The 16,066-nt window shown below is 48.5% G+C and overlaps 1 protein-coding gene across 1 annotated transcript in view; it reads left to right on the plus strand.

The window, feature by feature from the left end:
- The first annotated feature begins 399 nt into the window (after window positions 1–399).
- The window catches only part of LOC119445342 (serine/threonine-protein kinase Pink1, mitochondrial-like), a 66,338-nt gene continuing 50,671 nt past the window's right edge, over window positions 400–16,066 (plus strand). The window contains exons 1-2 of the mRNA XM_037709652.2: window positions 400–929; window positions 14,512–14,746. Coding sequence (XP_037565580.1) covers window positions 555–929; window positions 14,512–14,746 — 610 coding nt within the window. The 5' untranslated portion in view covers window positions 400–554. The remainder of the gene's footprint in view (window positions 930–14,511; window positions 14,747–16,066) is intronic.

Here is a 16,066-nt window from a genome sequence, read left to right on the forward strand (position 1 = left end):
GAACAGAGCGCTGAAGGTACACGTTGGACTGGTGGGACTGGACGCGTGGGGGGTTACAGCACCCAAATCCCTCTATTCCCCCCTCCCCCCTGCGTCGGTACGCCACTGCTCCACGGTCGGTACCCTAGCAACGCAATCTTTCGGACACCATGTGCGTGTCAGCAGTTATCGCCAAAAGTTTAGGCGGGAGTAGTACCTGCAGTACGTACTACTTCACCGTAACTGTCCTTCAGAACGATATGAACCCCGCTAATCACCTGCGCGTTTCCATGTCTCTTAGTACTATTGCTTTTTTTGCCAAACCGACAAGCTCGAACGGCGCGCGCTCTTTTTCGCAGACAGTCACATGACCAGATTTCTTTCACGCGCCAAGGCGAGATGTACGATCCACCGGCGGATCGCCATCGCCAACAGCGTTGTTTCGGTTGCTACGCCATGGTTTCGTGTTTTTGTCTGCGTAGGTCGTGATAGAAGCAGCAGAAGAGGATTGTCGTTTCACGAACGCCTCAAACGACGCGACAACCGAGCCGATCGCGGCCGTTTGATCGCCCGCTATGAAGCTGATCTCTGCCTGGAAGCCGTTGGGCAGCGCCTGGGTGCAGCAGTCACGCCGCTGCTACTCGGTGACCGCCAATGGCGAGTACCTGCGCGGCTACCTGAGCGACATGATGGTGCGCTTTCGCGTCGCCCTGCGCACCCTGTGGCCCCGTAGTCGAGTGGCCGTCCGCCGGAGCCCACCCGTTCTGTCCCGTTACCTCCAACGCTGGGCGAAGCACACGCGAGCGGCCGACCTGCGGAGACACGCCGCCCGTCAGCTGTTCGCCGGCGCTCGCCTGCCGCTCATGGGACTCACGGGCGTCTGCCTCGTTACCAAACCGTCGCTGGTCACTAGCGAAGAGGAGCTAGAGAGCGTCTGCGTCGCCCTGCGGGTATGTCTTTGTTTGCCGAGCTGCAGTCAAGCACAGTTCGCGACTGGCCGCGTGACGTAGTTTCGGTTCTGTGCTTGGACCGCGGGTGCCCTCGTCGAGGCACGGCCAGATTCATGCTAGTTGTTGCCTGACAACTCAAGGACGCTACACCAGCCGGGATATTCTTTATCATGCATTGTTAATTTCGTTGCAACGCAGTCGCGCAAGTCGTGTTTGTCCTATCTCGAGGTTATCTCCGTTGTGTATAACGTGCTCACAATGGTGCGATGCGTCAGGGTAAAACGAAGCTGCCCTAGCAAAAATTCTAATGCCAAAACTAATAGCCTATTGACACTGATACAGTCTATTAAGTCTATTATTGTATTAGTCTAATAGGCCAGTTAGTGCATTTAGTCTAATAACTGAATTGGTTTGTCGGTGTGATAGCCAATGTTGCATATATAACAGTGATCCTCAGATCGATACACTAATAAACCCATATATATATATATATATGCAGGTCTGTAGCCCCTTTGGCTACATAAACGTGAATTACGGAGCAAAACCGCCTGAAGAATGTTACATTACAGTGTTCTGAATGTACGTACAAGATACAGCAAAACGAAAAATGGGTAGAATTGCAAAGATTGCTAGAAGCATTTATTAGCACTTAGCATCTGTTTTTACACATTCCCTTTCGAGATCTTTGTCGGCAATCTTGATTGCCAGAGGACACGTCCTTCAGAGGAAGTGGTTAAAAAAGCCTGGGCACAAAAATACACACATATAGAAACATTGAAAAGCAGGGGTGCTGGTTCTACCACTAAACGTGCACTGAGCGAATGGTAAGCTGGCAATATTTGCTTCCAAATTGGAGTAATGTGGCTCTGCAATTACCAAACTAATTTTACGATAAAGTGTGATATGCTAGCTCATAATGTTCACCATAATGAAAAATGACGGCGCCTGACATGACAGAACAAATAGAAAGCACACAAAATCAAGATATGTTTTGTATATTGCATCGAAATTGTGTGCAGATAAGGAACAGCTCTAGACAGAAATCTTGCACGGCATTGTCTGAAACAGGCATGCCATTGCTGCAACCTGCACAATTGGGATGACGACACTGTACTGAAGTATGTCCACCATTGGGATAAAAAAAATTAAAACGACTTTATACTGTATTAGAAGCTTAAATAAGTAGAATATTTACCTCCGAATGGTAGAATCGACGCCGGGGAAGACACTGCACTTCGATGCACACTGATGGATCCACAAAGCCAGCGAGCACAGTAGTAAAAACAGTTTCCTTGCGTTTCTTTGAAGTCGCAGCAGCATCCACAGATGGGAAACTATGCGGCACGAATGAGATTGTGCAGGAACTAACACCACGGTTCCTTATAAACACATTGTTCATTCTTTAACAGACACGCGCACCTCGCCTTGACATGGCAGCCGCCAATTCACAAGTGCTGTGTGCAACTATGACCGACTACAGTCGCAGTTCTGTTTTCCTTCCTTGCCATGTCCCCTTCTCTGTAATGCTGCTCTTTGATGTCAAGAAATATTACGTCCGTTTATGTTAGCAATTGAGGTTATAAGTTTAGCAATACTCTATGCGCACTTCAAAAGAAGATATGGGACTAACGAAACTTTAGCAGCAAACCATGGAGGCAAACAAATATGGTTGCTACCACTATTGCACCATTCGTAAGCTCACCGGGCACCATGACTCTGCCTTACAGAATATGGCTGGTTGTCATTCTTTTTTTGTGGGAAAGTATTTTCTGAGCTGCAAACACTTTAAACATTAGCCGTTTCCTCAACGACTCATTGTGACGAGGCGGAACAGAAGCCTAGTTGGGCAACGTCATCAGTGAAGCAAAATTGGCAAGGCCATGTAGGCGCGCATGACCTGTTCTCCGTGACCTGTTCCGCTCCGTGACATGTTCAGTAAGGCCATGTAGGCGCGCATCGCTTTCGTGTATGCTGAGAGATAAAGGCCAGTTTCAATAGCTTAGTGCACTGAAATTAATGCAAATGTGCGTACGCAGTGTGCTGCGCACATTTGTACAGCAGAACTTTTAATGATTCAGTGATTAACTAAAAACACTCTCCTTGCAAGCAAGCGGTCCCCTTGTCTAATTTTTCATCAACTTACGCCTCGCATGAAACAAGCAGCAAACAAGAGCAGTGGAATGCAGCAATACATGTTTCCTAACAGACCAGCAAGAATCTGTGCAAGACCAATTGGACTTGTTCGTCTAATAGAGCAACTAGCAGACAAGAAGCATTGTTTGTATACTACCTTCCTGTATACTACGGTTTTACTACTAATTTGTTTATAAATAAAATTGAATTGAATTTGTATAAGACTAATAAGTCTAATATACAGGGCCTATTGGTCTTACAGGTAAATCAATACAACTAATATAAGTTTCCAATAGTCTCATACAAAACTTATACAACTTATACAAAACTGTATTAGACTAATACCAACTTCTTTTAAAACTTTTGCTAGGGCTCCATAAAGAATGTTCGGAGTTCTTACATGTTTTCTTTTAAGCTTGTATGCTCATATTTGGATACCCTCCACGAGTTCGGCGAGTTTGTATGTAAACCCCTTCAGGAGCTTTGTGCCGTTTTGAGCTTGCCAAGCTAGTGCATCAAAAGTAGTAATGAAAATAATATCTAATACGTGTAGCTTACATCTTGAAACATTTCTGATTGGACCTTTACTGAAAGTTTGAATATTAGGTGCAAATTATTTCAATAAAACGAGTTGGAAAGTAGACAGCTGGGTGTTTGCTCACAGCGTATTTCTCAAATGGCTGGATCAGATTAGCTAGACCTGAAAACGTTGATGTTTTCAAATCTGACCATCTGACTTCTTGCATGAAGTCCACATTTTGTAAACCTGACAAAGCTCTTTGAAGAATTCAAAATTCTTCATTTCGTTGTGCAGCTGAGAGTTTTCCGCAATTCTGACGGGGCAAGAAATGTGTTGAAACGAAATTTTAATAGAACAGAATTAATTCATTAATTAAACCTGGAGGGATTAACTCCTATGGCCATTGCAAGAACTTAACCATTATACTTTTGTAATGAGACCGTTGAGATTGATGTGATTTTATATTGTTACGGGGGCCGCCTCCTTGCATTAAGGAAGAAGACGACGATCGCCAAAAAACGCTGCGCTTGTTCAGCCGTCTTGGCTATCTCTGCCAACAATCCCTGTACATAAATAGTGTCCCTTTTTTATCTATTTGATGCCGCGTCACACATTGGTGGAGGTGCTGGGTATTCTCGCCAGACGACAGAGCTCCGAAGCGGTCGGTGCTGCGGTGCGACCACCATGGCACACCAACCAGAATCTGCTTCTGCGCCGCGGACACTGATTGTAGAAGTCCAACCCCGAGACCCTGGAACGTTCAACGGCACCGATGGTATCGACGTTGAGGAATGGCTCACACTATACGAACGGGTGAGTGACTCCAACCACTGGGACCTGACAGTCATGCTGGCCAATGGGTGTTTTACCTCAGTGGAACAGCGAAGTTATGGTATGACAATCACGAGGCCGACTTTGGGAGCTGGGATACATTCATACAAAAGCTCTGTGACCTGTTCGGTAAGGCCTCCAGTCGAAAAATCACTGCGAAGCAACAGCTGTCAACTCGCGCCCAGACGTCCACGGAATCATATTTGTCTTACATACAGGATGTGCTGGCGCTGTGCCGTAAAGCTGACGGTAACATGCCAGAGTCTGACAAGGTTGGCCACGTCCTGAAAGGGATAGCGGACGACGCATTCAATCTGCTCATGTGCAGAAATTGTGCTACCATCGATGCCATGATCGAGGAGTGTCAGCACTTTCAGCAGGCTAAGAGCCGCCGTATTGAACGACCATTCGCCCAGCTTCCCAACACCGCTGCAACGTCTTTGTGTGAAGAGCGGCCACAATCTTAACGTTTCGCCGCCATCGGCCGAATTGACGAGAATTGTCCGCTGTGAAATCGAGGCAATGGCTCCCGCTAGCCTCTTTACCAGCTCTAACGCCGGTGATTCGAGCACACCAGCGGTTTCACTCGTCCAAGCCATCGTACGAAACGAACTCGCGAATCTCGAGGTTCACGCTGCTTGCGCCGTTGTCAGCCCTACATCCGCTTCCGGGGCCCCGACATCATTCCCTCGGTATCCATGGTTTGTCCACGATCACGAAACGCTGCTGATTGGCGAACTGAAGGCGATCGGCCTATCTGCTTTCACTGCCGCCATGTCGGGCACGTTGCTCGCTACTGTCACAACCACTGGTCGTTCCCGCCACGTACTTCATCCTTTGGCCATGCTCGCCGCCTTGATTGCAGCCCTTTTGAGCCACTATCTGCAGCACACCCCTACAATCCTGACGCTGCCACGACATGGTCCAGCCGCTCGCCGTCACCTAGAGGTCACCAGTCGCGTTCGCAACCATACCGCCGTCCTTCCTGCTCCCCGCCACCTCGCCACGCCCCGTCGCCGAGCAACCGTGGCTCCTTCACTCTGGAAAACTAAACGATGCAGCGCCCGGAGGTAACGCTGCATCTATGACTCTGCCCCAAAACCCTCTAGTTACTCTGCGTACTCGACACTGTGTGTTGAACGTTGACGTTGATGGCGTGACGATTTCTGCACTTGTCGACACCGGAGCTTATATTTCTGTCATGAGCTCTGGTCTTCGCCGTCGCCTAAAGAAGGTGGTCACACCTGCTGTTTCCCACATTGTAAGAGTGGCCGATGGAGGAGCTCCCACCATCCTTGGCATGTGCACCGCCCACGTCACAATCGCCAGTCACCCAACTACTGTTTTATTTGCCATTCTTGAACATTGTCCGTACGATGTTATTCTTGGTCTGGACTTCCTTGCAACTCATTCTGCCCTAATTGACTGTGCAACTGGCCTCCTGCAGCTCGAACTACCTCACCTCACCGATGCCCCAACCACGCCTTCAGCCCATCCCTGCTCTCTCGACTATGTGCGCATGCCCCCCCGCAAGCCGCCATGTATATCGCCATGGTCTCGAGCCCTCCTGTCGCTGATTACGTGCTATCCCCGGTAACGGACGTTCTGCTCGCCAAGAACGTCGCCGTGCCTAACACCCTCGTGACTGTCTCCGGCAATCGCATCACCATTCCTATTTTCAACTTCAGCGCCTCTCCTCAACTGATTCCGGCAGGCATGTCACTCGCCGCCATCACTGCTGCCGAAGACTGCGAGATTTGTGCGCTGGATCCCACCAGTCTCTCCATTTCGTCCTTCCTTTGCACCACAAGCAGTTCTCCGCGCAATGTCTTTGTTGGAATGGTCCCTGATGACCTTCCTTCTGATCAAGCTACTGACCTTCGCCGCCTCCTAGAGTCTTACCACGACATTTTCGACTTCGACGATCATTCTCTAAGCCAAACGTCTGTTGTCCAACATCGCATCAACACGGAGAACGCGAGCCCTATCCGTCGCCGTCCCTATCGTGTCTCCCTCGCCGAACGTCGTGTGATCCAAGGCGAAGTTGACAAAATGCTCACAAAAGGGGTTATCGAACCTTCTTCCAGTCCGTGGGCGTCCCCTGTGGTGCTAGTAAAAAAGAAAGAGCAGCTGGCGCTTTTGTGTTGACTACCGACACTTGAACATCACACGCAAGGACGTCTACCCCCTGCCCCGAATCGATGACGCCTTGGACTGCCTCCATGGCGCCACGTACTTTTCCTCCATCAACCTACGCTCCGGATACTGGCAGATTACCGTTGATGCCATGGACCGTGAAAAGACTGCGTTCGTCACACCAGATGGACTTTACCAATTCAAGGTTATGCCTTTTGGATTGTGTAATGCCCCCGCGACCTTCGAGCGAATGATGGATTCTCTCCTTCGGGGCTTAAATGGTCTACGTGTTCATGTTATCTAGATGGCGTGATTGTCTTTTCGCCTACTTTTGAGGACCACCTAGCCCGCCTGTCGGCCATTCTTGATTTGTTTCGCCGCGCTGGCCTACAACTTAACTTCTCCAAGTGTCGTTTCCCTCGGCGTCACATCACCGTTCTCGGTCACCTTGTTAGTGCTAGCGATGTCCAACCTGACCCCGACAAGGTGCGTGCCGTCCGAGACTCCTGTTCCTCGCTCAGTTAGCGATATACGGAGCTTTGTCAGCTTGTGTTCCTACTTCCGCCGCTTGTCAGGAATTTTGCCGACATTGCCCGGCCGCTTACTGACCTACTCAAGAAGGACATCTCTTTTTTCCTGGGGTCGTGCACAAGCTGCCGCATTCACCACCCTTATCAGTTTACCGAGTTCACCGCCCATTTTGGCGCATTATGACCCGTCGGCCCCTACAGAAGTTCGCACCAACGCTAGTGGCCACGGCATAGGTGCAGTACTCGCCCAACACCAGAACGACCAGGACCGTGTCATTGCCTACACCAGCCGCCTTCTCTCATCGTCGGAGCGGAATTATTCGATAACTGAACGCGAATGCCTGGCTTTGGTCTGGACTGTGGCGAAATTCCGCCCTTATTTGTACGACCGAACGTTTTCCGTTGTCACGGACCACCATGCCCTTTGCTGGCTCTCGTCGCTGAAGGATTCTACAGGAAGGCTTGGTCGCTGGGCGTTACGACTACAGGAGTACACCTTTGACGTGCTCTACAAATCTGGCCAGATGCATCAAAATGCTGACTGTTTATCCCGCTACCCTGTCGACCCTCCCGACACTGCTGAACGTGATACCGGTGACTTCGTCATGGCTATTGCAGATCTGGCCAACGTACGCGCTAAACAGCAAAGTGACGACACGTTATGATCTATAATTGACCGCTTCCATTCTCGTCAGCTCGACCCATCGCTTCGTCTGTTTGAGCTTCACGACGATGTTCCTTACCGCCGTAGTACCACTCCCGACAGCCCAGAGCTTCTGCTTGTTCTCCCCAAGCATCTTCGTGCTACTGTTTTCCAAGAACTCCACGATGCTCCGACCGCTGGCCATCTTGGTGTATCCCGCACATATGATCACGTGCGGCGCCGGTTTTTCTGGCCTGGTCTGTACCGATCTATTCGACGCTACGTTGCTGCGTGTGACCTTTGTTAGCTACGTAAACGGCCCGCAGGGTTGCCTGCAGGCCTTCTGCATCCGATTCACATACCCCAGGAGCCATTCTACCGCGTCGGTCTCGACCTCCTCGGTTCATTTCCTTTGTCTACTTCAGGGAACAAGTGGATTGCAGTGGCGACCGACTACGCTACGCATTTTGCCATCACGCGAGCTTTGCCGACTAGTTGCGCTACTGACGTTGCCGATTTCCTCCTTCATGACGCCATCCTTCGTCATGGTGCTCCTCGGCAACTGCTCACAGACCGAGGCCAGTACTTCTTGTCGAAAGTTGTCGATGACCTCCTTTGTTCCTATTCTGTGGAGCACAAGCTCACTACTGCATACCACCCGCAGACCAACGGGCTCACCGAAAGGCTGAACCGCACCTTAACCGATATGCTGTCGATGTACGTGTCTGACGATCATCGGGACTGGGACAGCGCTTTGCCATACGTCACGTTCGCGTACAACTCCTCCCGTCACGACACCGCCGGGTTTTTCCCCGTTCTACCTCCTGTATGGCCAATACCCTGCATTGCCTTTTGACACGCTCCTACCTGCTGTTCTACAACATACCACAGAGTATGCCCGCGATACTGCCGCGCGAGCCCATCTGGCACGTCAGCTCATGAGCGACTGTCCGACTCACAATTATGCCAAAAGGACCGTTACGACCGCAGCCACCGGCACCTCGGCTTGTCTCCGGGATCTCTTGTGCTTCTCTGGACTCCTTCACATCGCGTCGGTCTCTCCGAAAAGCTTTTATCGCGTTACACCAGACCTTACAAGGTTTTACGGCAACTTAGTGACGTGAACTATGAAATCACCCCACTGAACAGTTCTTCACCATCTACCCTGCCACTCGTGACATCGTGCACGTATCCCGACTGAAGCCGTACTTTTCCGTCACCTCCTCGTGTAATTAGTCTGCGCCGAGACGGCGCTCAGCCCGCCGGGGCGGTTAGATGTTACGGGCCGTCTCCTTGCATTAAGGAAGAAGACGACGATCGCCGAAAAACGCTGCGCGTGTTCAGGCATCTTGGCTATCTCTGCCAACAATCCCTGTACATAAATAGTGTCCCTTTTTTATCTATTTGACGCCCCGTCACAATATTAACAGGTCTGTGTTCTTTAGACTTACACAAGAGCTGACTATTTATCTATCTGGTATTGTGTCTTAATTAATTGCTTGATTACAAACGCAGGGGTGGGACGCCTGCGCCAATTGCGCCATTTTGATACAAACGCAAATTGCTGCGCCAAACTGTGCCAAACATGGAAAATTAACTGACATTGCGCCACGCTGCGCCAGAACGGCATGCTCCAGTAGTGGCCGCGAACAGCGAGCGGATTCGTTCTCCGAAAAAAGAAAAAAAAGTGCAGGCCATTCACATTCCGTACACCGCGCGATGGCGCCACCCGCACAATTTCTCGTAGTTTTCATGCTCAAGACTTTACGGCCCTTCAGGGAAGTTTCCGGCGTGTGCGCGGCTACTCCTGGCTGTTGTCGCTGCTGTCGGCATGGCCAGGGCGGCCGTATTTAGAGTGTATACTAGAATACGGTCGAGTTGGCCAAGCAGCACGGCAAAACCCTAACTGAGGCGCAAAACAACGAAAAGTATATATTTTGAGTTCGCTGCGAACAAACTAGATATTTGGGAGGCGCATGCCGCAATGGGCGGGCGTTTCTGTCCCCAAGACCGGTATAGCCTAAAACTATTCTAGTCTGTGTTTATGCCCATATGGGCGAGGCCTCAGCCATTTTGATCTACCATGAAGGGCTTATGGCAGATTTGGAATAAAATGTCGCAGTTTCGTCCGAAAGGTGAAGCATCGGTTTTGATAGCAAATTAGTAAACAGCTATACGAAGTAAGGATAGTAGTTTTATCGGCCGTATAAACTTCTAAACATTCGCTTTCTAAGTAAATTAACAAGCATGGTGTCCCGCGTGCATCGTGTCACCTCACTCGATGACTGTAACAGGTGTGACACGATGTAACAAGCATTGTGTCACACCTCACTCGATGACCGCGGAAACTCGTTGGTGTGAGGAAGCGCGGCAGCAGCAACGAGCGAATTGAACTTCGTGCTGCCTCTTGCTTCAGCGCGAACTCAGCGGCGAAACAGTGCATACAAAGCTATCAGCACTCGCGATCGCAGATCGCTTTCAAGATGAACCTGCGCGACCGCGCCATATGCAGCAGCCGCCGGAGTGAAACGCCCTCCCCCCAGTTGGCATATGCGCCACGAAAGACGGATCGCTTTCTCCCCGCTCGCCTCCCTTGCACGGGTGAGATTGAGCTGCCATCGTCGGCTCACTCTCGCACGCTTTCACTCGCACATACAGCATACAGTGCACAACGACGATGTTATCGACCCTGGACTTCATACGTAACATCATGGCGATGACGATGGCAGAAATGCGCCTGGAGTGTCCTTATAATTGCTATCGCAATAAATGCAGATTGAAATAGCTTTACGTTATACCAGCCCAGGGTTGATTGTGGCTCTCTGGGTCTGCAGTGACATATGGTGATCCAGAAATTATATTACTGCGTCGACTGGACCGCATAATTTGAGAACACTTTCCGCTATAATCATGAGCATCGGCACAGGACTATATAGTTCGATCGTAGTGTCACTATTGCTTTTGGGTTTTCAGGAAAGCACTGCCATATTCCACAATCTATTATTCCACCAAAATTAAGATTGGCCTGCTCCAAACTGCTTCAGAATGATATTTTATCTGCTCCAAATTGCTCCAAAATGAAATTTCATCTGCTCCAAGGTGCTCCAAAATGAAAATTTCTCTGCTACAAACTGCTCCAAAACGCAATTTTACTTGCTCCATAAATGGCTCCGAAATGACTTTGGGCAGTCCCACCTCTGCAAACGACATGCATGTGATCACTAAACACTACGTTGTTGGTCAAAATGTTATGCCTTGAAAGCCAGCTGCAACAAAATTTTACGTAGGTTAAATTTTACTTGGGCTATATTAAGTACATAGCATGTACTTTAGTGTAACACATAGCCTTTCAGAGCTGGTTTGCAAGAGCAGCGTGAGCAGTGTTTGCATGTGCATGTTCTTGCTTAGTGGTGCAGTGTATACTTTGTTGGTGCATAGCAAGCGAGACACGAGCTGGCCTCGCTCGTGTGAAAAAAGAGGCCAGCGTAAGGTTGTGCGTGCGTGTGCCAAATGGCAGTTACAAGCACACGTAGTTGGCATGGCAGGTTATCCTATTATTGCTGTCACCTGCATGCACCAGCGTTTTCTATGTCAGCTAGCAATGATTGCACATCACTGAATACGATGCATGCAGAAGATGTGGGATTCTGTAGTATCATTCTGACGAGTTCACATTGCGTCGGTTATTTACCAAAAGGCAGAGTCGCGGTCTTTTAAGAAAAAAAGCTGAATAATGTAATTTGTTTAGCTGTTCTGCATAAGCAGTTGCAGGTGGGGACAATTATTCACGAGACAAGGGTAAGTACATGCGTTGCGGAGCCAACGTACGGCACCATCAGTGGTATGGTAACAGTTACTTTATCTATGGCATGTGGAGTGGATGGCAGTTGGGAGAAAAATTGTACGGTCAGCCAGCATCTTACGGTACAGCCAGCCTGCCGTGTTAAAAACTTAACATTTCTCAAGTTACGTTTTAAGCTTTAAACATTTGAGAGGCTTGCACATAAATGTCACGTTAGGGAGCTAAGGCAAGGGCAGGAGACCTGAGTCTGTTGTTAGTGGAACATTCAGAGTACACGCAAACATAACATCCTGTGCTGTAAATTACTCACGCCAAGTATGACATGTTCCATTTGTCGCTTGACCCTGTAATGTTAATTTTTCTAATAGTGATTTTTCACACATGCTGTGAAAACACAGGAGGGGCCAAAGTGCAATCCTGGCCCCAAAATCTCGCCTTGCATAAGGGGTTTTAAGTGTGATGGTCTAATAATACAGCGTGTTTAAAAGTGGCTATATATTTCATTTAGTCTCTTGACATTGTTACTACAGAAACTACAAATTTGTATGGAAGGGACTGAATTCGTAACTAGCACACAAGCATCATATGGGGTTGGTGTCATGCACTGATAGAAGATATCACACAACATGCATTATTGAAGCAGCCTAATGACAAGTGCACACCATTTATCCTGAATTTACCTGTTTGTCAGTGGAGTGAAATGTGATCTCCATTTGGAGGTCAACGGTGCTGGCCATTGCCCTCAAAGGTTGGTTGTTCACATGAATGCCATCAGAAGTAGGCAGGTGACTCCCAAGTGCATCAGGTTCGGCCTCCCATCCATGGCATGCTGTTCAGCTTACCTTGCATTATTTATCTTGAATACGAAGAAAGGCTTCTACAAAGGAAAACATGTTGCGGCACCGGCTTACCTTCTCACTTGTGGCCATGGTGGAAGGAGAGGCCATCTTTGTTGGAGAAAGCATGGTAAAGCTCTTTTTTTTGCAACTGTGACTATTTACACAAACAGCAATGCTGTCATAGCAACCGGGCCTAGTCTGCCATGGATCTGCACGGACTATAGGAGATGCGTGGAACGCTGATAGCATATGTTTGCATCTGGCTTTCAAGGGACACTAAAGCAAAAAACAGTATCTTCTATATTAGTAAATTACCCTTCTGCAATACCAAAACCCCACTCTTATCACGAAGAAAATAAGCCAGGAAGAATGCAAAAAAGGAATGCCGGGTGACGTCATTCACAACCAAGCTGTTCAAGGCCGCATTTCGATGGAGGTGAAATGCAAGAACGCCCGTGTGCTTGCTTTGTAGTGCACATTAAAGAACCCAAAATTAATCCGGAGCCCTCCACTACGGCGTGCCTCATAATCAGAACTGGTTTTGGCACGTAAAACCCCAGAAAGAAGAAGAAGGATAGCTGTGTTGAGTACGGTGAACGCCACCTAGGTGGCGTTGGTAGTGCTTCTTGATGCCAGCGTCCCTTCGAATGCTGGCATCGAGGCGTCGTAGTGCTGAGACCACCGAAGCGTTCACTGTCGGTGCGCGTTAGTGTCATAATGCAGTACTTCTCTTTTATTGCGATAGCAATTATATGGACACTCAAAAGCAGATTTCTGCCGTCGCCGTCGCCGTGAGATTCCGTATGACGTCAATGGAGATGAAATCGTGACCGCGCGCCGCCGAACGCTGTATGTGCGAGTGAAAGGGCACGAGGGACGCGCTCTTTCACGGGGAGTGAACGCACGGCGGAGAACAAACGCGCGTTCCGCGCCGTGCTTGCTTAAGGGCTGTAGAAGTAGGCGTCTCTTTCCTCCTTTACAATCACCATATATGTGGAGCAAACGCGCCTTCTTCCGATGCGCGAGAGGCCGTGGGGGAGGGAAGGAAGGGGGAGGGAAGGGAGGCGACGTTTAGCTGCGGCACCAAGTGCCTATTTATATCAGAGGCTCCGGCAACAGTCACCAACGCCGCACGCATTTTGAGCGAACGCGGGCAAAACGCCGACGGCGTCGACAACAGTTCTGCGCGTTGCCGGTGCTGCTGCATGTCCAAGTTTATACAGCTGATAAAGCTAATATCATTACTCCGTATAGCTCTCTACAAATTTGCTATCGCAATTGATGCTTCACCTTTCAGGTGAAACTGCGACAACTTTTCTGCTCGTAGGCGGCGGCACCGCCCCGAGCAAGAGCGCGGGTACACGGAGGAGTGTTAGATATATAAGGCGCGTCTGTGTAGCTCTCTGCAAATGCGTTTGTGGCGCAATGGGTTAAACGCTCGGCGATCTATCGTCGCGGACCGAGAGGTCGTGGGTTCGATTTCCAAATTTTGCATGTTTGTGGAACTTTTTCTTCTGGTTTCTTTCTTTGTATTATGTTCGTGTACATTGTAAGCTGAGGTATTTCCGTGACGGAAATACCTCAGCTTACAGTCCCCCCCCCCCCCCCCATCTGTTGATGCACAGGATGGTAAATCAACAGTTTAAATTTCATAAAACGGCTGCCTTGAAGTTCCCGCTCCAGCTCAAAATGATGTCATGGCTTTTTACGGCGTCTGCTAGAGCCTAGTTAATTCCTTCTCAATAAACATAGACCACATTGTGCTCTAAAGAAGCCAAAAGTCGAATATGAAAAGTTTCAGGAACTTTAGGCAACGCGGCCCAAATACGCAAAGATATATTTGAAATTCGTGACGTCACATTTACGTACTGGTGCTGCGGTTTCGTGCCAAATTAAAGAAATGTAAGTTTGACCTTCATTTTTTCTTCTAATAATCAACATATTATTGCAAAAAAAACGAGTTTTCAAAGAATTCTTTATTAGTCTAAACTGGTTAATTTTTTCTTTTAGTGTTCCGTCAAAAAAAAAAGAGATGTCAGAGTCTCCCTTGTTTTGTTTCCTTCTTCTATGCCTGTAGCACTGACTCAAACAGCCTACGAGTGTTGTGTGTTCGACGTTAAACTGATCGAGAAGAGGGTGGACATGCAGGAGTTGGCTGTGACAATGAGCCAGGAGCAGGTGGTGGCTGAGGTGCCAGACAAGGCACCAGTCAAGCTGGATGACCTGGAGCTGGGTGCAGTGCTGGGCAAAGGCGCCAATGCTGTTGTGTACAGTGGTCGCTGGAGGACGCCTGTCAGCAGCCAGCCGCCCTCAGTGGCAACCGATGAGCGTAAAGCTGCCAGTGCTCATTTGCCCGCAGCTGTTGCCAAAAAGGCAGGCTCAGGTAATTAAAGCATCCCGCAGTTCAAGTGCTCCCTGAAGTGATGATACATATATGGTGGCCATATATAGCTTTCTTCTGGACTTTGGTAAAGAGAAAAAAAAATTTTATGTGTAGAGTAACTAGCTGGGCAAGTTGGTACATCTTAAAATGAAAGTGAACAGCGCAAATGACACGGTACATAGTAAGAATATTGACACATGTACTTAACTTTCTTGGGTGACTATTTTTCACAGACTAACAAATGTTTAGTTGTGAGTGAGTGCTCATCTTGTCTTCCACTGTCCCTTGTCATTCATGCTGTTCACTTTCATGTAAACTCTTATGTGTGTATATAAGCTGCCTCCCCCATTTTATGACATAGCGCAAACTTTCAGATGAAAAAAGTCTTCTACTTTTAGTGGAACTTTCTGTGGAAGAAAGTTGCTTATATAATGATAAAAAAGTGTGCAAATAACTGTATAATGGAAGCGGGCAGAAAATAAGTTGGTCTTTCTTGTGAATTTTTTCTGCGCACTATAATGTGTCGTGTACTATTCCACTATTGATCACATCATGCCGTAGGCCATTTGTGGACCAACACATTTAGTGATTGCAATGCCGTCATGCTGCCGTCTAAGTATCCAGTCCCAGCAATGATGGCATTACGGCAGCATTCAAGACAACAGGGTGTCGGAACGAAATGTTTCTCGTTCTGGTTTTAGTTTTGTTCCACTGTAAAAAATTCAGTTCCGGTTCTGCTCCGGAATGAAAAAGGAAATTATTCGTAACGGCTCCTAATGGTTTTGGTTCGCATGCAAAAATTTTCGAAGCACAGGAACGATAAAAACAAAGTATTAATTCTAAACTCAGATCATGCTCAGTGCCTTGAGTCAAGGCACTGAGCATCAGAGCTAATTCTGACGCTGCCTAACGTTGGTTGTTTGGGATTGCTGACTTTGCCCTTGAACTGAAAACTCTCTCTCTCTCCTTTCGCATCCCTTTACCCCTCCCCCGGTACAGGGTAGCCAACCGGAGATAACCTCTAGTGAACCTCCCTGTCTTTCCTTTACCATTTTCTCTCTCTCTTTGACAATCGGCTTTGCACCACTTCACTGTCGTACTGTTAATCTGAGCATAGGTCTTATGTGGTCTTGGGTTCTCATGAAGCTAGTCAGGAAGGGGATGCAAGTTGATGCCAATGTAGGTAGGCATACCAAGATAAGGAAGCAGTGCACACCAGCTAGCCTACCAAAGCATGCTTGGCACCATCCTCTGCTCAACTGCATTCATTTAACCACATGTGTTGTTATCATGACACCTGGCTCTTCTGACCACCTGCTG

Source organism: Dermacentor silvarum, chromosome 3, assembly GCF_013339745.2.
Source record: "Dermacentor silvarum isolate Dsil-2018 chromosome 3, BIME_Dsil_1.4, whole genome shotgun sequence".
NCBI lineage: Eukaryota > Metazoa > Arthropoda > Arachnida > Ixodida > Ixodidae > Dermacentor > Dermacentor silvarum.